Genomic DNA, 22,189 nt, shown 5'->3' on the forward strand with positions numbered 1-22,189 from the left:
TTTCTTTAACTGGGAGCCAGTGGACCTGTCTTCTGAGTTCTGAGATGTGTTCTCTGCGAGAACGGCCTGTGGCAGCTCTTAGTGCATTGTTTTGAACAATTTGAAGCTTTGCAACATTCTTAGCAGATGTGCCTACAAGCAGGGTGTTGCAATAATCCAACCTAGATCCAAATATGGCTCTGGCGATGGTGAGGCAGTTTTGTTGGGGCAGGAAAGGTCTTACCTGAATAGATATGGTTAAAATGATATGCTAAGAAAGAGGCTATGGCGTTAACCTGTCTGTTCATGGACAAGTCAGGTTCCAGGTGGACGCCTAAGGTTTTAATCATTGGTGAGACGGGGATGTCGATACTTTAAATGGTAGATGAGGAGTATTGGTTGTCCAGTTTGCTCAGTGTGGAGGGGGAGCCAACCAGCAGAAGCTTGGTTTTCTCACTGTTGAGACATAGCCAGTTTTCTGCCATCCAAGATTGGATTGTTGAGTAGATGGTATCAAGCGTGTTCTGGTCAGACAAGTAGTCGCTCGAAAGGGGGATCAGTACCTAGGTGTCATCCTCTTAGTTCATATATGAGATACCGAGGGAGTCCAGGACTTTGAACAGTGGCCTGGTGAAGAGGTTGTAGAGGGTGGGGGCAATGCAGGAGCCTTGCGGGACCCCGCATTTGATGATGCTAGGGGTAGTGCAGGAAGAGTCTGAGAAGCCCTTCATAGCTCTATCCTTCAAGAAGGAGGCAATCCAGTTGCATGCCCTGGTGGAGAAGTTAGCTACTGAGGATAGATGATGGCAGAGTTTCATGGTCAACCAGATCAAATGCTGCAGAGAGATCCAGGAGCAAAAGGAGTGCAGGTTTGCCTGCGTCTCTGAGATCATCAATCTGTTTTTTTAAGTCTAAGAGAACCATTTCGGTCCCATGACGTGGCCTGAAACCTGATTGTCTGAGCCCTAGGAGATGGTTGTCTTGTAGGAATTTATATATTTGCAGATAGGCTGCTTTATCCAGAATTTGTAATAGGAAGGGGACGGTAGTGTTGGGCCTATAGTTGCTGGCTATAGAGGGGTAAAGGGAGGGCTTTTTTAGGAGCGGACAAACCCACACTTCCTTTAGTCCCAAGGGGACATAGCCTGACTGGAAGGAGGCGTTGATAAATGCTGTGATGGTGGGACTAGTGAGGGGGCATAGTCCTTGATGACTTGTGCTGGGCAAGCATCCCCTTTGCAATTGGAAGGTTTGATAGAGCGAACGAGTGTGATGACCTCCGTTTCACTCATGTCATGAAAGTCAAACAAGGGTCATTGACCAGAGCTGTTTGCGGGCGTTGGGCTACGATGGCTACTGGCAATCAGTTTGGTGAGATTGCATTGGTGGGCCAGGATTTTGGCCTGCAGGGTTTCTAGTTTGCTTAGCATGGTGGATTGGATGGAATTGTACCTTCACGAGGGGCGACGGAGGGGAGGAGAGGGTTTCGAGCTCCCTAAATATGGCAAAGATTTCTCTCGTACCAGATTTAGCATTGGCTATTCTTCTATTGAAGGAGGAAGCTTTGGCATTGGTGATTGGGATTTTGCATTGTTTGGAGATGGATTTAAAGGCGGCTTTGTTGACTTCTGTGGTATTCTTAGTCCATGTGGTGATTGCAGTCCTTTTTTCCCCACGCATCTGAAGGAGATCTTGGGTGAACCAGGCATTAAGGTGCTTGATTTTTTGTGCTTTTTTAAGGGTAAGAGGCGCTACCAGGTCAACTGCCTGGGTGACAACTGTTTTGAAATCGTTGGCTAGACGATCAGGGTCATTAGAGAACAGGGATCTCAGTGCAGGCACTTTCAGGTGCTGGCATAGGTTGTCATGTATGAGCAGCTTGGAGCTCTGGGAGAGGGCCGCTGGGAGTGGGATGGTGGGTTTTTGTGGTCTATAGGAGTGATGATGTTGAATAGGATGGAGTAGTGATCCGACCAAAGTAGTGGTGTGATCGTTGGGAGGCTGAGTGAAAAGTTGTGGTGGGCTACCCAGTCCAGGGTACAGCCTTTGGTGTGTGGGGGGTTGGAGATGGCTTGGGAGAATCCTAGGGTGGTGAGGGCTTTATTCAAGGCTTTAGAATGGGGGTCGTTCAGGCCTAGGTTAAGATCCCCCAGGAGGAGAATATTTGAGATTTTTTTCAGGTTGTCTGAGAGCGAGGGAATAAGGGTGTCTTGGAACTCACTGGAGGGCCCAGGGGGGCGATAGATGAGGTGGAGGGTAATGGTGCAGTTGTGAGAGAGCTTGAATTTAAGCAGAAGGTGCTCTGAACTCTGGTTGAGGTCCTTCTGAGTAGTCCTGATTGATAGGGATTCTTTGGGTATGACGGCTACACCGCCCCCTCTGTGGGAGGAGAGGTCCTGTCTGTATATTGTGTACCATATGGGGATGGCGAGGGAGAGGGCAGAACCTGATGTGTCAGATTTCCTGAGTGAAACGTGGCTGAATAGGTCGAGGTTGTTATTGCTTATCAGGTCGTGTATGTCCAGGGCGTGAGCTGGTAGGGAGCGAGAGTTGATGATAGCACATTTTAGGGGAGCATCTGTTAGGGGAATTGGAGAGGTGGCTTGGGAAGATGAGTCAGAGATGACTGAGGCAGGAGTGGTAGCTGCTGTGGTGCTGACGGGAGGGGGAATGCATGGAGAGGCGCACGCTTGCGGCAGCGTTCCAGATTCTTTTGGGAGGGTGCAATAGTTCTTGACAAGTTCTCAGATAAGGCAGTATGAGGCATTGTGCATAAGGAGGCTGTATCAACATTTGACAAGGTCTTAGGAGTGGTAGTACCGGGCATAGAAGATGGGGCAGTTGTGTCACTACAAAATAAATCCTTATGTATGGCAGTACAGGGCACAGTACATGGGGCAGTTTTGTCAGTACAAGGCAAATCCTTAGGTATGGTAGTGCAAGGCAAGTTCTTCAATGCAGAAAATGACTTGTATTTGGTCGTGGTTAGAGTGTTAATAAAGTTCGGCATGAGCGTGGGGGCAGGAGATAGTTCGATAGGCTGAGGTGCGCTGCCGTGAAGATGCTGGGCGCTCGCTGATAAGAGCCGCGGTGCACTGAATGGATGTAGAGGCGTGTCTGCATCTTGGGCAGGGGATGCGCTCCCTTGAGTGGGGTGCCTATTGATGGGCTTGGCTAGGTTATGCAGGGGCAAGGGGGACGAAGTGATAGGTGTTCCAACACATGCTCGCGTCACAAGCTGTGCGAGGGTGATGGCGAGCAGACCCTCCTTTATGGCAGTTGATCGGGGAGGAGAGGGGTATGAATGGGAGTATTTTGGCTTAAATAGCCTCGCTCCGAGGTGCAGCCGTCTGTGTGTGATGCTTGGGTGTGCACCAAATGGGTTGGGGCAACGTGTGTGAGCGCAGAGTCGCTAATTTCTTTGGCTTGATTTTAGATAATGCGCAGCATCAGCATAGCAGGAGGACACGTAGCTCTTACCTAGGGAGGGATGAGGAATGCTCGTCTTTAGCGCCGACGAGCAGCGGAGAACTGCAGAGAGAGAGGCTCCAGCCTTGTCCCTTGGCCTTCGCCCTGATGCGGCTTCTCTTGGCGGGTGCCCGTCTTCCTATTTATGCCGGAAGAGGTGTAATGGCACAGTGATGCAGCCTATCAGGCTGTTCTGTGTAGTTTCTCGCCGTCATGGTGATGGTCGCTTCCATTTTGTTCTGTGATTCAAATGCTCCTCGTGGCATGGCAATCAGGGGTACAGTGTCCTTGATACTGTGTGCAGCTTCATGGAGAATGCTAGTCAGCTGATCCTGTGGCTGATCCTGGGGCCGTGTAGATGTTCCTCGCAGCGGAGAGAGTGTCCGGCCTTGTCCCTTGGCCTTCGCCCTGATGAGGCTTTGCCTGGCGGTCGATTGTGTGTATATATATATATATATATATATATATATATATATATATATATATATATATATATATATATATATATATACATACACATATATATATATATGAAACCCCACATATTGAAGGAAGGTCTCTCAGAGAACAGGGATGCAGCTATGTTCCTTTGATGGAAATATCACTAAGTCAGTAGCAGGCTTTATCAATGGGGTATGGCGTCCGAGATTAGCCTGGCGTCCAAAGAACATAGGTTTCTAGGTTGAACTAGGGGATTCGAGTAAGGATGTTTTTGTGCAGTAGAAATAACCGATTCTCACCTGGGTCATACCATTTTATATGGGCAGTTTCATCTAAATGGTTTCTAGGCGGGTAAGGGCATAATATGATCATGATGACAATCTGTATTAAATTTTAAATCACGTTGGGTATTTTTACTACAAGTTATTGTGTGAAATCAAGGCCATACTGCTGGCACATGAAATTCTGTATTTTAACTTAATGCTGCGTTTTGTTTTCGGTTTTCTCTATTTACACGATAGATGTATTCTCTTAAACTTCTGTAATAGTGTTTATCCTTCTGCTGTATATATTGTCACGAATCCTTGGATGTTGGCACTTCTCCCAGAGGGGGAGCCTCTTCTAATGAGGCCAGGGAGGTGGCGCAATTACCCAATAGTCCCTCTGGGTGTGTTACTCAGCTGGAGGGGGATCTGATGGGGAGAGACTCCTCCTTTGGGGGCAAGGACGACCACTGACGGAGAACACGGTGCCGCAACCCTCTTCCTCCACCCACTTCTTTTACCTTGCCTTGGTCCATGAGGCCCACCTTATCCCTCACTTCCATACCACACACTTCCTTTGTAAGCGGATTCAATTCAACACTACAGTTAAGTCAATGCCTAGTCTGGGATGCTGAGGGAAACCCTTATTGATATATTTTTTATGGATGACAACCCTTATATAACACCCCTCTCTTAGAATCCCCCTGACCCCACTGAGCCAAGAAGTAGGTTTGTTTTGCAAAATTAAAAGGTTTATTTGAAAATTAAACAATATATATATATATATCACACTTTTTTTTATAATAAATTAATGTTTGATAGCACACTTGTGAAGATGATAGTGATCAACAATGGATAATGTTACAGTGGTACACTCTTTTTGATGGCTAGAAGTGATAGAGAGGATAAAGTAGCTGAGAATGCTTTTATGGCTTCAAGGACAATGCAATGATGAATGAAAATGCAGTACAGAAAATAAACTTGATATGACTTCAACAAAAGACAATGTAATCACTTTTCTTTGACAATTCACCCCCCCTTTATGCAAGGTAAAGAGATGGGAGGAAAGCACACATTTCTCAGGAATGCAATCAAATATAATTCAGTTCCCCCCTAGCAAGCTTAGAGGAAAACAGGTAGGAGTTTTAAACACAGGCAAAATCCTTTGATGTGGTATGCAAAGAAGTGAGAAATATGCTAAAAATGCTTTTAATTCCCTCTAGAGGTTCAGGGTGGGTGACAGCTACTTTGTATTAGTTCAGGATCACTTTAGCAATGCTCTATGAATGATTGTCAGGTTGCAAACGAAGTTCAGCGAAGGAAGCAAGGACAAATCTTTTTACACGTGGCTGAAATTAAGCAAAATGTCAAATCGCGGCAAATTTAGTCGCATGCGTCAAGCGCAATTACGGAGGGAGTATGAGGAGTAGGAAGTCGGTTCTAGGCTCGTTGGAAAGCGTAGAATCTTAGCTTTAAGATGACAGTTAGCACAAACGGTTCGGGAGATACGGACGATTTAGTAAAGGTAGTTTTTCGGATTTGAAATTTTAAAGCTCAGAATGACAGATGACAGTTTCAGTTTTAAAGATGACAGAATGACACGATTCTAGGAGGCAGTTCTAATAGGCTAAAATAGTTTGGATTAGATTATTTTAAACTAAGAGATTGGGTTTTTCACAGTCCTGACTGGGTACTCACACTATGAACTTAGACAGGAATGCGGCTTCGTCACTGATCGGGTCAGGATTGGCTGGACTTGTGCTAGCGGTTCTTCACAGCGGTCTGGTCTCTGGTTCTGCTCTCAGCACTGCACAGTTCTGGTCTCTATGGATGTCTGGTCTCTCCGGATCTCTGGTCTCTCTGGATCTCTGGAGATTGATGGATTTGAAGTCTGGCGTCTCCCGGCAAAGCGTCCCGCAAGGAAGTGGAAAGTGAATGTCCCTACCTGGGTTCCAGTGGCTCTTTTTATGTGTTTTGAAAATGGGTGTGTGCCTGGGCCTAGCTAAGCCTGCCCCTCTCACTTATCATTGGCCAAGCATTCCTCTCTCCCTTGATTGGGGGAAAGAAATGGAGTGTCAGAGTGATGCTGTAGGTTTTATGGTCAGAGGAACCTCCCCTTGTCAAATTGCACACAAATCTATTTCTGACCCAAATACATATTTATCTATGTACCATTTTTCTAATATTATAGGTCCAGTTAACATTTTCTGTAGCACCAAACCATCCGATCCCTGTCTTTGTACAATGTTGTGTCCACTTATGACAGAATTCTCCCCTTTTCATCCAGATAACGACCTCTAAACCTTCCAGATTTTACACAAATGTGCACCAGGGATATGGGTTTCAGATGATAAAGTGTCAGATTTTTAACATGCATACATTTGGAGTAACAACCTTTTTTTCCGCTACTATCCAAGAACATACTACAGGGTCCTAACACCTCTTAAAATGTGCACAGAAAAATCACAAGAATGATGATGTTATTTATATAATTTTGACAAGTCTGCACTGTGAATTATCCATCTTTTTAAAATCATGCTCTGGCCCCAAAGGGGTGTGGTTTTCCAAAGCACATGGTGGAATTTCTGGTTTATCCACTTCCCCCAAGCTCAGCTTGCTCTCACAGGCACTGCCCCTCCCAGTTTCTCCCAAGAGGAAGCCATTTACGACCCCCCTAACATAACATTTGCCTGAGCCAGGGACAGTTCTTTTGTTTAGTTTCCTGTAGTCCCCAGGTGCCACTCCCCTAATTCAATCAGAGAGGTGTCATCTCCTTTTGGCAGGTACAGCAGGATGCAGCCAGGCCTGGGAACACAGCTGCTGAATTCCCTCTCCTGTCGGGGGTAGTTGTCAGGCAGAATCCACTCTCTTCCAGCCAGGCTTCAGCTAAATGTCACTTTAGTTCCCAGTTTTCTACATTCAAATCACATTGACAATTTTTACACATGCAGCTAGAACGCTGATTCCAAGTTCAAAACTATGACATTTTAACAGTTGCAAACTATGTTACACTCAAAAGTAGGTCACTCATTTATTTTAAACATTTCGATTTTAGTGGCTTTCTGTCCATTTAACTGAAGCTGCTGACATCCACAGCTCAGCCAGTTTTGTTATAAACATTGTTTTGGGCTCTTCATCTTTCCAGATTTAGTATGCACGCAAGAATACATTCTGCCAAATGTCTGCTGGTGTTCATTGAGATTTTTGAATATCTTGTGATGTTTAAAATAGGCATTTTGAGCTTGCATTCAGGGAAACAAAGGTGATTTTAAAGCGCTTTTTTTTTTAGCCAACCGGCACTGCTGTTTTTCCTTTGGCACACATTTCACTCATGGCACTCCTGGCCCATCATGCTTGCACTGGTGGGTGGCAGGTTAGGTGACCATTTTGGTGTGCGCAAACTGCGCAGTTCTCCTGGATTCTGGCATGAATGTGGGCGGCGACAGCTCATCCCCACATCCACCCAGTCTATTGATTTAGTTTGTTCTGGGATAGAATAATGGGCGGCGACAGCTCATCCCCACATCCACCCAGTCTATTGATTTAGTTTGTTCTGGGATAGAATAATGGGCGGCGACAGCTCATCCCCACATCTACCCAGTCTATTGATTCAACATGGGTCAAAACCCTTGACACCATGTATATATGTGAGACTGAATGCACATCAGTTACTGAGACAAGGAAGAGCAGGGATTATTTAAAGAAGATCTCCTTGACAGGTACTGAGATGGGGAGGGGATGCGGAAACAATGCAGAGTCCTTCCTTGAATGAGCATTCTAGCTGTCATCGTTCATTCAACATAAAGAGAGAGGAAGGACTTAGCTTTTTGTCAGACCCTCCCATGAGGACCAGCAAGCGAGAGCATCATCCGGCGTGGAAAGGAGAGAACGTCCTACTGTCCAGGACATGAACAAGGAGGCTCTGGTTTCCCTACCCATTACAACATGGGCAGACCAGCTGGAAAGCTGCAACAGCAGGGATTTGGCAAGCAGAACACCTGGATCGTGCTGGCAGGAAAAGGCATACAACCTGTGACGAAGCAACTGCCACCGAGTTGCCACAGCAAACGCAGGGACCCGAAAAGTAACAAGAGACCGGAAGTGCAGGTCGGAAGACCCCACAAACCATCGATTGACATGGCAAATACCAGAAAGGTACACAGGTGGTCGGGATGGCTGGTAGGGGCTACGAAGAGAGTGCAAGAACAGAAGAACTAAGGGTTTGGGATTCCTGTGCACAGAAGATGATCTAGACAAGCAATCTTCGTGGCAGTACCTTGCAGGAGTTTGAACCAGGTCAGCCAGATAATAAATATAGAGATAATAGGGTCAGGGACCCTTGATCACAAAATAAGACTCATTCAAAGTAATCTTCTTTGTGGCAGTACCTGGCTGGCGAGTGAACCAGGTCTGCCAAAATTAAGTCTGAGAAAGACCAGACGAAGGGAGACATTCCCCCTGGTGTTGTAAACTGTAAAGGTAAGCCTAAGAAAGACCAGACGAAGGGAGACATTTCCCCTGGTGTTCTGAACAGTAAAAATAAGCCTGAGAAAGGCCAGGGGAAGGGAGACATTCCACCGGATGATGTGAACGGAGAGAGAAAAGCCAAGGAAGTCCAGGCGAAGGGAACCATTCTCCTGGCATTTGAAACTCACAAGGAGGATCAAACCAGTGTTCCAGGGGAAAGGAGCAATTCCCCCTGGTATAATGAAATAGTGACCTTTATGAAACGGAGGGATGAAGATCAGCAATCCCTTTCTTTTATAAAGTACTGAAATCATGGGAAGCGAGTCAATTCTCCTGGTTAAGAACTTGCAACCAGAATTGTGCTGCATCGTCCAGGGGAAGGGAGTCATTACCCTGGACCAAGAACAACGGCAGAACTTTTAGTTTTAAGTGTAAGGGACAGAAATAGTTGTTTTGACCGTGGATGGTGGAGTATTGATTTACACAACCATTCTTACCAAAACCTTAATGTTTTAGTTGAGGCAGGGAAACCCCTCTTAGAGTTAGGGAAAGGTAGAGTTTCTCTTTATTTTCATCCCTAATAAAAAATCTATCTATATCAACAACAATGCCACCTGTGAGTCAGTCTTCTCCTTCTGCATCCTTACAATATATATAGAATGAAATTCAGACAAAACCTAAAAACCTGACTTTTCAATTCAACAAGCATTACTCAACAAATAGTGGAAAAAGCGCCTCTGAATCAACCAATAAACACACATACCTCTCCCCAAGAAATCGCCATGCTGGCTCCGGACCTTCCAGGTACACCCACAAGGCACCACTAAAACGCTATGAGCATATTCCCCTTTTTTCTGGGAGATCAAATAAACAACTCAGGACATCAACCCACTACAACCACAAAGAAGCCAACCACCTATACCATGAAGCAACCATTAGTGGCATGACCTTGCACTTGGAAAAATTGCAGGACCAACCACTACCCTATTTACTAACCCTCAATTTATCCTCCATATGCAAGCTCAACTAGACAACTTCACACAGATCTAAGAGACCCCAGACTCCTAAGACCACAACTATACAAATCTAACATGAACTGACACACCCAGCTCCCTAGCCAATGCACACCCTCATGGCAAATATAAGATTTCGTCTCTGGACACAAAGCCTGTCATGCCCCCAACACATTTCACTGAGAAAGCCGTCATGCACACAGAGCTCAGGGTGCTTCGGATCTAGATAATGAGCTCAAAGCATCTAAATCTTGCTTCCCCCCCCCCTATGCTCCTATCGAAGCAAACCCACCCGATGTCTCCCAGATCCACCAAAGCGCATAGAGACAAAGCAAATGGCAGCAGTGTGCAGAACAAATCCCCAAAACATATGTACGTTTCAAAAGGTGCCCCTGGGCGAGGCACTGTGGTGCGATGACCATTTAACTCCTGATCTGCCGAGCGGAATGAGCGGTTCGTACGGTGGAGCGCAGCATGGTCTTACCTGTGGGCAGGTTGCTTCGCGTCATGGTCTCTCTGCTGGGTGACTTTGCAAGGCTAGAACTGGAATGTCTCTGTTTAAAGAAAAAGGAACGGGTTATACAGTGCAAGAAGGGGATATCCCACATACAGAGTTTCAATTAATTGAATTTGACCATTAACTCAAACACCACAACACCCCTACTGAAAGGAAACCTTCCAAAGGCAGCATTCATTTTGTGGGAAATTACGCGGGGAAACGAACTACTAACCAATGCATTTGAGCGGATGTCTAAACTGATCAGTGTGGATTTACAGGAAAGTATGGCGCAGAGCAGGAGAAACTATGAGATGCAGGGAAGGTAAGGGGTTAAAATATGGGAGCCTTCTTTTGATTGCCATTTTATTTAATAAAAATGTATTATAGCCCTTTAAGGCTGAACGTTGGAACCCATCTGCACTTTAGCCTCATTTAGACCGCTACAGTCGCCCAATTCAGGAGTTATAAGGGACTTCAACACAAGATGGTCAACTCAATCGTTTAACCACACCTCCTCCTTTAAGTGGCATCATCTGAATGAGAAACCAAAACACCTTTTCCATTATGGTCTCTCATTGCATGTTGGGTTATGCAGCATTTGTACTGTGCCAGTCACCACACTAGTGGCCTTGGGCTTGCCCAAAAGGTAGGGTATTGTGCCTTCCACTGGGATAAACCAGACTCTTCTCTATGGAATAAACCGAGAAGGAGAGGAGAAAGCGGGGACAGGTGGACACACAAATGTAGTAACAATGGGTTGAGGGAGGAGATTAATATGGTTGTGATATGGGAATGCGTGTCTAATCATTACTGATGAATCTGACAAAATGTTGATATAAAGTAAGGTAGTAAAAGACCTGCTCCTAGAATGGAGCATTTTCTGTGATGGCAAACTATAGTACAATACCGGGTGGTGGTAGGGGTAATAAGCGGTGTGATGAGTCTGGAGACTTCGCCCCTTCTTCCCTTGGGGAAGCCGACCCCTTTGAGGGTAGGGAGGTTAGCCCGCTTTGAAAAAACCTTGCTAGGTGTTTGGGCAAGCTGGACCTCACTGGGAGTGCTCCGCTTTAGGGGACAAGGACTCCCATTGCCATGGGGAGTACTCTCTATAGCCCATGTACTCTCTACCTACATGGGAGCAAGAAAAGAAGACAATATATCTATGTGTTTGCCCCAAGGTAATGCTGAAAATACATCTATGTGTTTGGCTCAAGGTAATGCTGAACATTCCACATGCTTGACAACCTATGGTGAACAATACGCCCCTTCTGAATGCGGGAACGAGAATAAAGGACCAACAACCCTTGAATGGGGGAGGATAATCCCAACGCCGAGGGGCGTCTCAGACGTGAGAGTGTCAGCAACGGGATGAAACGTGCAGACCAGAGGAGCCGGCTGCAGCACGGACAGAAGCAGACGCCCGAGAGGGACGCCGTCCGCTAGATAAAGAAATGCGCAAGGCCAGTGAAGCCGAGATAGTGCAAATAGAGCCTGACCTGGAGGGGCAACCACATACAGGACGTGGTGGCCCAGAGCCTGCAAATTGACACCAAGTCCAGGGACCGAGGGCTGGGTCCTCTGTTCTCAGTCCAAGAGCCAGGAAAGAGCAAGAGAGCCGAGAGGAGCAGAATGCAAAGAGCGCTGGCATCTAGAGGCAAGGAGCAGCAAGCCTTGGAGAACGCTGCCGCTGCTTACGGGGTGGCCCTCCCTAGAGCAAGCACCAGAACACCCTAGAGCAAGCACCAGAACACAGTAGGTACATGGGTTGTCCAGGTCAGAGGGAGGAGAAGTGAGACTGAGCGGGGAAGAGGCAAGGAATGCCCTTGCCCCAACCAAGAGTCACAGGGACCAGAGAAACCAGAGAGAACAAAATAAGGAAAAAGGTTGCAGGAGCCCGAGGAACCATAGCAGCATAAACCGGCAGAAGGGTCACAGAGACCTAAGAAAACCAGAAAAGGAAAGGCGTCGCAAGAACCTTAGCGAACTAAGTGAGATATTGGGTCAGGAGACCCCAAAGGAGCCACAGGGGCAAATTAAGCAAAAAGAAGAGCCTATATCCTGGAAGCATTGGAGCACCCAGAAGTTGGTTGAAGTGTGTGAGATCGACCAAGTTGGTGGTAAAAGATCAGGGAAATATCCCTCCACATAAAGAAATTTGGAATTTTGTTTTTTCGGAACTTGAGACTTTTTTGAACTTTGAGAACCTTTTAGGAACTTTTGATAGACTGACAAGCAGTACAAATGAGGTCAAATCAAAACAAAAACAATCCCCACAGCAAGGTCCGTTACATAGACCTACTGTTTTCACTGTCTGGGGACCCCAGCCAATATTTTATAGTATAGAAGAAAACAGTTCAAATTCACATTTTAATGGGAAGGAAAGGTGTAACACACAAAAGCTATATCAGTAAGAAAAATATTTTATTATAGAAAAAAGACATAATTCTCATTAAAACTGTGTTAAATAATACACAGATTAAGGAACAACCCTAAAACCAGGTTATCAAAAAACAGGACTATTACATACACATCAATGTAAAAATAAAAAAACAAGCATACCACATTAACTAAAAAAACAACATTTACCATACAAATATCAGTGAAAAATTCATTTGTTGCAATCTATATATAACCCCTTAGATGTCGGACATTCATCAGGCGTAGCTCTTCTTAAAATTCTACAGTGATCGTCCCCTCCAGTCCTGGTGGGCATGGATCTGAACTTGATCGTTAATGCAATCTTGGGATCTGTGTATTCCAAGGATCCAATGTCGCCAATAATACAGTCACATCCAGCCGGATATCAGCCGCTTATATTAGTAATCCTTTTCAATGGATTTGAGTAAGAATACACTTGCAAAATGCGGTAGCCAAATGTGTTACCAAAAGAGAATAAACCTTTGAGGAGAATGATCAGTCTTTAACGTGAAACGGCTACTGTGTCAAGTTCTAACTCTTCAAGCACAAACCGTAATGGACTAACAAAAGCCCAAAGTTCTTTTTCAACCGCCGATTGCCGTGGTTCAGGTGCCACCATACAATCCTCTCAACGCCATTGTTGTAAACACACACCGTGTGACTGACAAGAACAGTTTTCTTTGAGAGGAACTTTTGTTAATTCCTAACCATTGGATCCAGACCAGGAGGGCTTCCTGAAACAGACAGATACCTTTGTGAAGATCCAAGAGCGCAGGGCAGTTAACATATTTATTTGATGTTTTTTCTAAGTGGTAGTGCCAGTTTAGTAGATCGGTTTGGACGGAGGACTATTTTTAGTTTGGACTATAGACGAGCACCTTAGTTCAGTTTGATTAGAAAGGGAACTCCCTTTTAGTATTCGGGTCAGTGAGGCTTTTATTTTCATTTAAATAAAGAACAACAACAGTCAAACATGTCCTCTGGTTCGAGTCCCCCTTCTTGCTTGCCACAGCGTGTAGTTGTGTGAAGGACTGTAAGATGTGCTCAGGCATGCTCTTCAAGTGTGTTATGATATGATATATGATAGGTTATTTAGAACGCACTTAATACCCAAAGGTTATGAAGCGCTGACCCAGGGATCGAACCCGTGTTGCTCCATGTCGTCTTGCTTCCAAGGCAAGCACGTTGTCCCTGAGCTATCCTCCTGCCTCTTTAACAGATTTTGCACATAAAACCTGCAATGAAGCACTCATTTTGTTGGAAAATCTGGGATTGCCCAGCCAACTTGCAGAGGTGTCAGTGGCATGAATTGCATGTGTATGGCTTTGACTGCAACTGACAAGACCAGTATGCTAGAGCATTGCAACATTCTTTGAGACATCTGTAACACAATACAAAAAGATTTAAAGACCATTCTCCTACCCAGAGGCAACCAATGCAGACAGAAGAGGGGCAACATAGGTTCCCGGTATCCTAGATGCAGTAGCTTTTGGGTAGCCACATTTTTGACCCTTTGGAGTCCAGCAATTATGTAAGCCAGGGCACCAAGATAGCTTTTCATAGTCCTCATTGTCTCAACATTGGACTAGGATTGCTTTGAATTATTTAGGAAATGCCAGAAAAATATATATTCTTCTTAATGCTTTTGTTTAGCAACAGCTGTGGTTTCAGAGCCCAAAGAGAGGGCTTCATCCACGATGATGCCAGATATTTTGCTTGGGTAATGGAGGCGGGTCAGGGTAAGGACGGCATTGTTTGTACCAGCTAAGAAGATGGCGATTAGAGAAAAAGGATCTCTGTATCCGTGGTTAAAAAGATGGTTATAAACCATTAAGCCATTCAATTGTCGATTTTTAGAATACATTGGGAGATACTGATCAAGGTGGTGTACTGCTGGATATTTTAGGATTAGCTGGATGTCGGCACATTTGTGTGCCGAAAGATTCAAAGATCTTGTGAAGGTGGGACGTGGAGATGGAGAGTGAAATGGAAGTTGGCAGTGATGCACCCGGAGGAACCTGAAACAGGGACTTTTAGAAGATGGACTGGAAAGTTTCTATGATTATGCACTCAGCATTGTTATGCAGGGACAGTATTATCCATTGTAAGGCCAAGGCTATGATCACAAGGTCGAAGAAGTGACTTTTTAAAAGGTTGTGGTCTACTAACTCAAAAGCTGTTGAGATATTGAGAAGGATCAAGGCTGCAGGCTGTCCGGATACCCATTTGATTTAAGGTAATACCAGATCAGTCGTAGCACTGATGCAGTGCTCTGGCCCAGTCTGAAACTCCTGTGAGCCAGGTGTAGTAGTGCCTGGCCTTCAGTAAATTCCATTATTTGAGCACAGTCTGCCTGGTCAGCCAGATTAGCAGGAAATCTACAGTTAAAGTGATTAGGGTTATCCTGGTCTAAACCAGATTTATTTATGTCTTCTTGAATTCAGGGGGCACCAGCCCTGGGCAGAAGGAGGCATTCATGATTGATCTTGTTGTCTTAGTGGTTAGGGGAAGTTCACACAAAACCTTGAAGAATGCTGGTGGGCCTGGATCTAGACGGGAGCCGTCTGAGAACTGTAAAGTGCCATTCCTCTGAGACAAGGGCACAAAAGGTGTGGGGTGTGACCTTACGTGGAGGAGGGGGAGGTGGGTCGAGGATTTGCACCTAGTTTCGCCTTTACATGTGAGCCTAGCGCGAGTTGTTTAGAATAGAATTGCTCATCTAGAGTGTCACAGATCTCGTCAAGGATCAACATTGGCCAACGAGGACTATGGATTTCGGAACTCTCGATTATAAAAATATCTTTCTGAGAGTTCAAGCCATTACACAACCTGTCCAAATATAACCTTCCTGTGGTTTCCCATTTGCCACATAATAGCCTCCACTGTGTTTCATGAAAACCAATGTATCCTTCATTAGACCTCGTGTTTGTTGATTGCAGCTGTGGTGCTGTTGCAACCCAGGCCCATTTGGTCATTTTCTGTCCCATATACAGGGATTTAAGTAGACTACCTGTAAGATTTATTTCTATACGCAGTGGCATCCCGACTTTTCATTATTACTATCAATAAGAGATGCCACTATTGCTTTCTACATTCGGTATGGAATAGAACAGGGTTGTCCAACTCCAGGCCTAGAGGCAGAGAATCTTGAATAGGTTTCAGGATATCCCTCATTAATGATCATGAGAAAAAGTGTGCATGCATTTAGAATAATTGCATGCAAATTGATCTCATGAATGTTAATGAGGGGTATCCTGAAAACCCGACATGGGTCCGGCCCTCAAGGCCTGGAGTTGGACAACCCGGGCAATAGAAGATTTAAGCTTGATGGTTTTACTGTACAACACTGTGCACAATTGATGTATTTATCCATTGCTGTTTTTATGAATGGTTTACGCTCCCTAATATGTTTGTGTGTTTTATGGATTGCATATACCAGAAAAAAATAATCTATACATTCATTAAACTAGTGATTACACCTTTAGATGTGTGCACACTGGGGGCGTGAGAGTGCCTGATGTTGAGGAGGATTGGTGCATGATTGATAGGGTTATTCCATCATACACAAGTTCCACCCAGCTACATCACCAAACTGATCATGTCAGTATCACCCAAGAGCAAAATCCTGTTGCTGAAATGCGTAACTACGTCGAACAACCGCACGGTGGTGTAAACTAAGAGTGTGATGGCTCCCCAAGCACGTTGCAAGGTTTGGTTGAGCAGTATTTTGTAAAGTGGATGCTTCACATTTCCACGACTTCTCATTGGCACGGACTCTGTAATGGCGAAGACTAGGGTGGGTTGCCCTCAGAGCAGCATTATGTGAAAGGGGCAGCAGCTTGGCTGCATTTTGACACCCGAGAGCATCATTTGAGAATGTCCTGGCTCAGGAGTAGTCCAGGTTTGAGGAATTTGGCGACGCCTGGCTGCCGGCCCAGCTGTAGATTTTGAAACAATACACAGGAGAGTAAACGCCATTGGCCCTGATCAACCACTTGATATAGGCAGGAAAGCTCAGTGACACTAAACACAATGTTAAATGAGGGTGGGCTTTGAGCCGTGGCTCCTTAGAGAGCAGAAACAAAGAAGTGATGGCTGGAAGGTTCAGAATGAATCTCAACCACTGGCATTGCTCTGGGCAACCCTCCAGACCACCGTTCTTCGCCTGCCAAGCCATTACAGTATGGGAAAGACCATATGCAAATCAGGCCTGGTCCCACCCCAAAAGGGGTAGTCTGGTCCGAGCTGCTTGGTCACATCCCTTCTGCACGAGACCACAAGCATCCGCAAACATGTTTGGGCCTTGTTGGGCCTCATCAGAGAGGAATAGCTTGTGTCTCCAGGCCCAGCAGGCATGGGACCCACGTCTGGGCATACCCGTCCCACTCGGGGTGACAAAGCAAAAACAAAGAGGTGATGGCTGGAAGGTTTAGATTTAATCTTAACCACTGGCATTGTTCTGGGCAACCCTCCAGACCATTGTTTTTCGCCCGAGAGCAACATCTTGGATCTGGATACATGGAAGTTCTTGGGGCTAGCTGGGAGCTTTATGGGGCTGGCTCTAGTGGTGTGAGAGTTATTGGCATAATCCGGCACATTCACCAATCTCTAACCTGGCCAAATTTACCTTGCCCTGTTAAAGGGGCAACAGACTGAACTGGGCACCCACAGCAGGGCAGAGCCAGCTTTACTAGAGGGGACAAGGAGGCTGGGTGCTACATTTTGAAGAAATGCTGGACGGCAGAGGGATGCCACTTTCCAAACGTATGTTCTCATGTGGTTTTGGCAGTGGGTTTTGTGTAAGACAGCCCATTCATTGGACAAGTAATGAAAGTAATGTCAAATGAAGATGTAGTTTCAGTTGGGAGAGTATATTGATTAATGTCTGCAAATGAAGGCGAGAAACAGCATGCCAATGTCACCCACACGTGAAGCAGTGGCAATCAACTTCATGAATGGCACTGTTAAAAGTGACCGGGTCAAGAAGCTGGCCCGGTCAAGGGGAGATGGGTACCTCACAGCCTGGGGTGGGAGGCCTACTAGAATGGAAGCCAGAGTCAGTAATACCCCAGACGGAGAAGGTGGCAGTTAGGAGTGTCCCAATACCTGGTCCCCAATTGCGGTGCCAGCATACAGTGCCACTGCCAATCAACCCATAACGGTCTTGCATGATTCTGGCCATTGTTTCTCCGTTTTATCACAAAAAACTACAAATCCCAGTACCCCCAGAGATGAACAACAATGTGACTGGCCAAAACAGAGCTCCAGACGAGAACCTGCAAGCTCAACTCAGCTATTTCCTGAAGTAAGTCCGCAGTGCAACGCAGAGCACCAGAGCACCAGTCAGCAACAGAGGCCCCTGCATACATGGGACGCTCCAAGAACATTATGCTTACCTTTGAGAGAGCAGCTGGACAGCTCCACCAATCAAACAAACGAACCGACATTCTCACACGAATTGGAACACAGGATGACTCACCGGCGCGGACCATTGCAAAGCACCGGCAGACCCGCACACAAGAAAATGACAGGGCTTAGACCTGCTTTTGTATCATTTGAGAATTGTACCACATCCCAGCAGGGGAGAATAGGAAAAGAACCAGCAGAGAAGGATAGAGGAAGTTGTAGGTTGTTTTGGTAAGGTCAAGACCAAGGAAGGCCAAGATACCAGATAGAGGAAGGTATTGTACGGCGAGAGGATGTGGTACCGGAGGAGCGGGAGGGGGGTGGGGGAGGGGGTGTGTGTGTGTATATATATATATATATATATATATATATATATATATATATATATATATATATATATATATATATATATATAGGTAGAAGAGCGTAGGGGGTGAGTGGGATGGTGGCAGAGTGAAAGTGTGGGAGGCGTAGTAGGTGTGTGGAGCGGGGAAGCACTTTAGTGGCAGGGTGAGAAATAGAGTAACAGTAAGTTTGAAAGGTGAAGGCACATCTAAAGAGAAGACCATCGAAGGGATAGAAGGGAGAGGAGCAGGGAGAGTGGGGAGAGACAGTGGGTGGAGGAGAGTAGGAGGCAAGAAGGGTGAGTGGTACAGAGATTCAGGGAGAGGAATATTGGGGTGCAGCATATCCATAGAGAGTGATGATCTGAGTGCCTGGAAGGCACAACCCTTAAGTCATTCCCTTAGGGAAATCCTTAGGTAGGAACCCCTGGATTATTCTCTGGGGAATTCTAGATAGATAAGGAGTTTACATTTAGGCCATCACAAATTGTAGATAGTAGGGGTTACTGATCTTTAGTACTAGTCTGGGGTCGAGGGGCGCCTCGGTTGGGCTGGACCTGCCCCTTCCAAGGTTAGAGAGAGAGAGGGAGAGGGAGGGACATCCATTAGGAGCTTAACTGAATCAAAAATAAAAACCCTCGAGCTGTCTCTGGGAATTGGTGCGTCCCGAGGCCAGCGGTGACATGCACATTTCCCAATGGTAGGAACTACAAATTTAGGGCACTGGAATACGAGAACCGCTGTGCTGATTAGTAAATTAATATGTACACCCTGCTGTGTGTGTGGTGGTTCAAGCGAGATGCTGCTCTTACATCCCAAGTGTGCGTTTTATCAAATCTAAGGGGTAAGAACCCGTATCGCAACAGTGCTGGGTGACTTAACTATTTATTTCATCATTGTCTAAGTTCTAGTCAACAACCAAACAATAATAATTCAATTCAACAATCTTTCATTCTGTAGGAAATAGGTGTTTCAACCTACCTGGGTCTTTATCAAGGCCAATATTAAATGACGTTTTCTGAATGACCGATGACGTTTGTATTGAAAGTGGGAGAAGCTTGGTTTTGTCTTGATGAGGATTGTGGTTAGATGTAGGAGTATCATACATGGTAGATGTCCTGGTTAGGTGCAAAGTGCATTTGCAATTGTAATGTATTCCACTGAGAATACCTGCACATGCCGAAAGGCTCTCTCTGATTGGCCTTCCTCGGCCTCTGTAAGATGAAGGGTCCATAGTTCCATTAGTGGAATATATTACATCACACAGGCATTCCTCCAGAAATGACTATTCATCGCTCAAATCGCAGGGTGCAATTGCACCTAACCAGGACATCTGCCATGTATGATACTCCTACATCCAAGCAGAATCCTCATCAAGACCAAGCCAAGCTTCCACACCTTCAATAGAAACGTCATCGGTCATTCAGACAATGCAATGCAATATTGCCCTTCATAAACACCCAGGTGGGTAACATGAAACACACGTGTTGGCAACAGCATTAGAGATAGTTGAATTGAATTATTAGCATTTGATAGATTTGATATTGCCTAATAGTGCTATCTGGATGAGGCCATGTTGCCCGAGGGGTGCTCTGTCCTCAGTGTGATGTCATTGGCATCACTGAACTGTGTGGCAGTGCCCCCAGCCGGCTCGCCATGGTGGTCCTGAATCGTCTCATGTCAGTTTCCATCCACCGGGAGAGGTCATCGTCGTCCGCAGTAGGAGTAATGCAGAAATAACAACCCAGAGGAAAATGATGCATTCAAAATAATGTCCAAAAACAAAGAATTCAGTTATAACAAAGGCCATTTTCTAAAACTAACAATACCGTGAATATAACCCACTTCAAAGCACATGACTCATCATTTACATGTGAAGAAATGTATTCATCATACGTCGCAGGCAATCTACATATTGAAAGGAACGTGTTTACTTCGTTCGAGACAGGGGGCGAGCGCAGTTTAAAAGAAGGCAGGCAGTGTCACTTTAAAGAATGATGGCACCAGTGGGAAGGTGCAGTTTCTAATAACCCGTTTGGTGTGTATATAGCCGGTTCCCAAAGCACTGCACGCAGAACATTTCTACATACACTGCATATTACCCAACCAAAGCTGTTACTCCTTGTATGTACCTCCGAAGCATGACAGGCAGAGTCGGCGGCCTTGCTGAGGCATGCCCCACAGATCTCATCAGCAAGGGACTTAACTTGCTGAGCTATCGTACTGCCTAACGGGGACCGAAGGGGAGCATTTTGTGAGGTCGGCAGACCCCCCACCCACTCCACGTTTTCAAAGCAGAACTGCATTGTTGAAAATGAAGGGGCTTCAGGCACAGCTTTAACGTGCGCTGGGCACGTGGCACTCCCCCCACCCCCCTCACCTCCACCCCCACACTCCAAACTATCGTAACATGTCCAATTCTCAGGTGACAGTTTCCTGTCAGAATACACTTTATAATGCTTTGCACATACAGTTCTTGTGGATTTAAGTGTTCGGCCTCATTACTGGTTCTGCCACGCACAATACAACATTCCACTGCTTGCTCGCATGCATTCTTCATTTGTTTACCACTCCTCGTCCTATACGTTTCAATGCCCTTGTCTAACCACAGACTTCATACTTACCCAGCTTCAGGGTAACTATGTAACTATGTATGGCACCTATTACACGTGTACATTGACTGCACACACTCGCAACTATATATGCCCATTCAGAATGCGTTTTTGTGCTGTTTAAATTAACGGGGCCATGGCTCCCCATCTATAATTAAATATACCTCGCTGTGACAAAACCTACACCCCTGGGCTTGCTAATGCATCGGATAGGATTCGTGTGCACGTTTGATGTGCATGGTGTTTCAGTTAAATACATGTCATGCATGAGTGTGGGTACATCTAGAAAGCGGTGTGCGTTGCTGAAGTGCACGGGGTGTGTGCAGGGTGGCATATCGTTAAGAGAAAATAAAAGAACGACAGTTCCAATTTAACATGCATCAATTGAACAGCTATCTGGGAGGGGTTAGTAGCACTTTCAGACGCACAGATCAGACACCTCACACACGCTGGCAAGCTTTATGTACAGGTGTCGATGTCTAACGAGACACTGAGCAGGGTTCTCGCCAAGCAGCACACAGCAATAGAGGGACCATGAAATACACCGCTTCAGCAGCAACAGACTATGCATGCAATCTATTTCTATCACAGAGTGTAATATGCCCAAGAGAACACAGTGCACGTAGGGCTCTTATAGGAGAACACCATCATTTGCAGGCTGCATCCGTGTGCACGTTCGGAGCAACATTTGTTGTATCATTTTATTTTTAAAAGCGGCAACATTATTTTGCACTTTCTTCCAATAAAAAATAACCAGAAACAGCCTGACAAGATAATTTTGAATTTAAGGTGTGTATCCAAACAAAAGCTTTTTGAAGGCTGATCAAGCTTGTTAAGGCTCGAAATTATGAAATCTGTCATATTGCGAGCATACAGTGGCTCTGGCATAGCCATGAATACCTGGGCATTTGTCCATCTCTGTACCATCCCATATCATACTTGCTCATTCCTCTTTGCCCCTTTCCTCTCCCACCCAAAAAGGTGCAGAATGAAACAGGTCTTCTTTTGGGCATAAAAAGGCCGCAGATTTATTATTACAACATAACAAATTCAAAACGCTGCACAAAATGTGTGCGAATAGTTCAGAAGGTGCTCCGTGTCCAAACCTCCTTCCCCCTTTTCCCATCAACGTCCACAGTAGGCACAACTCCCCCAACCCTTTGTGTCTGAGCCCCGCCTGCCCATGCATGTTTTCCTGGGTTGGGAGAGCACCGTTTATTCGGGGGAAGCTGAGCCCTCATTGCTATCACCAGACGCCCCCGCCGCTTGGGCTCCCATG

At 45.7% G+C, this 22,189-nt stretch overlaps 1 protein-coding gene across 2 annotated transcripts in view; it reads right to left on the reverse strand.

Moving 5' to 3' along the window:
- The window catches only part of SPECC1 (sperm antigen with calponin homology and coiled-coil domains 1), a 1,474,528-nt gene that overhangs the window by 657,328 nt on the left and 795,011 nt on the right, over positions 1 to 22,189 (reverse strand). For both annotated transcript variants that reach the window (XM_069615230.1, XM_069615231.1), the window contains one exon: positions 10,116 to 10,185. In XM_069615230.1, coding sequence (XP_069471331.1) covers positions 10,116 to 10,185 — 70 coding nt within the window. The remainder of the gene's footprint in view (positions 1 to 10,115; positions 10,186 to 22,189) is intronic.

Source organism: Ambystoma mexicanum, chromosome 9 (assembly GCF_040938575.1).
Source record: "Ambystoma mexicanum isolate Mex_15411 chromosome 9, UKY_AmexF1_1, whole genome shotgun sequence".
Classification (NCBI taxonomy): domain Eukaryota; kingdom Metazoa; phylum Chordata; class Amphibia; order Caudata; family Ambystomatidae; genus Ambystoma; species Ambystoma mexicanum.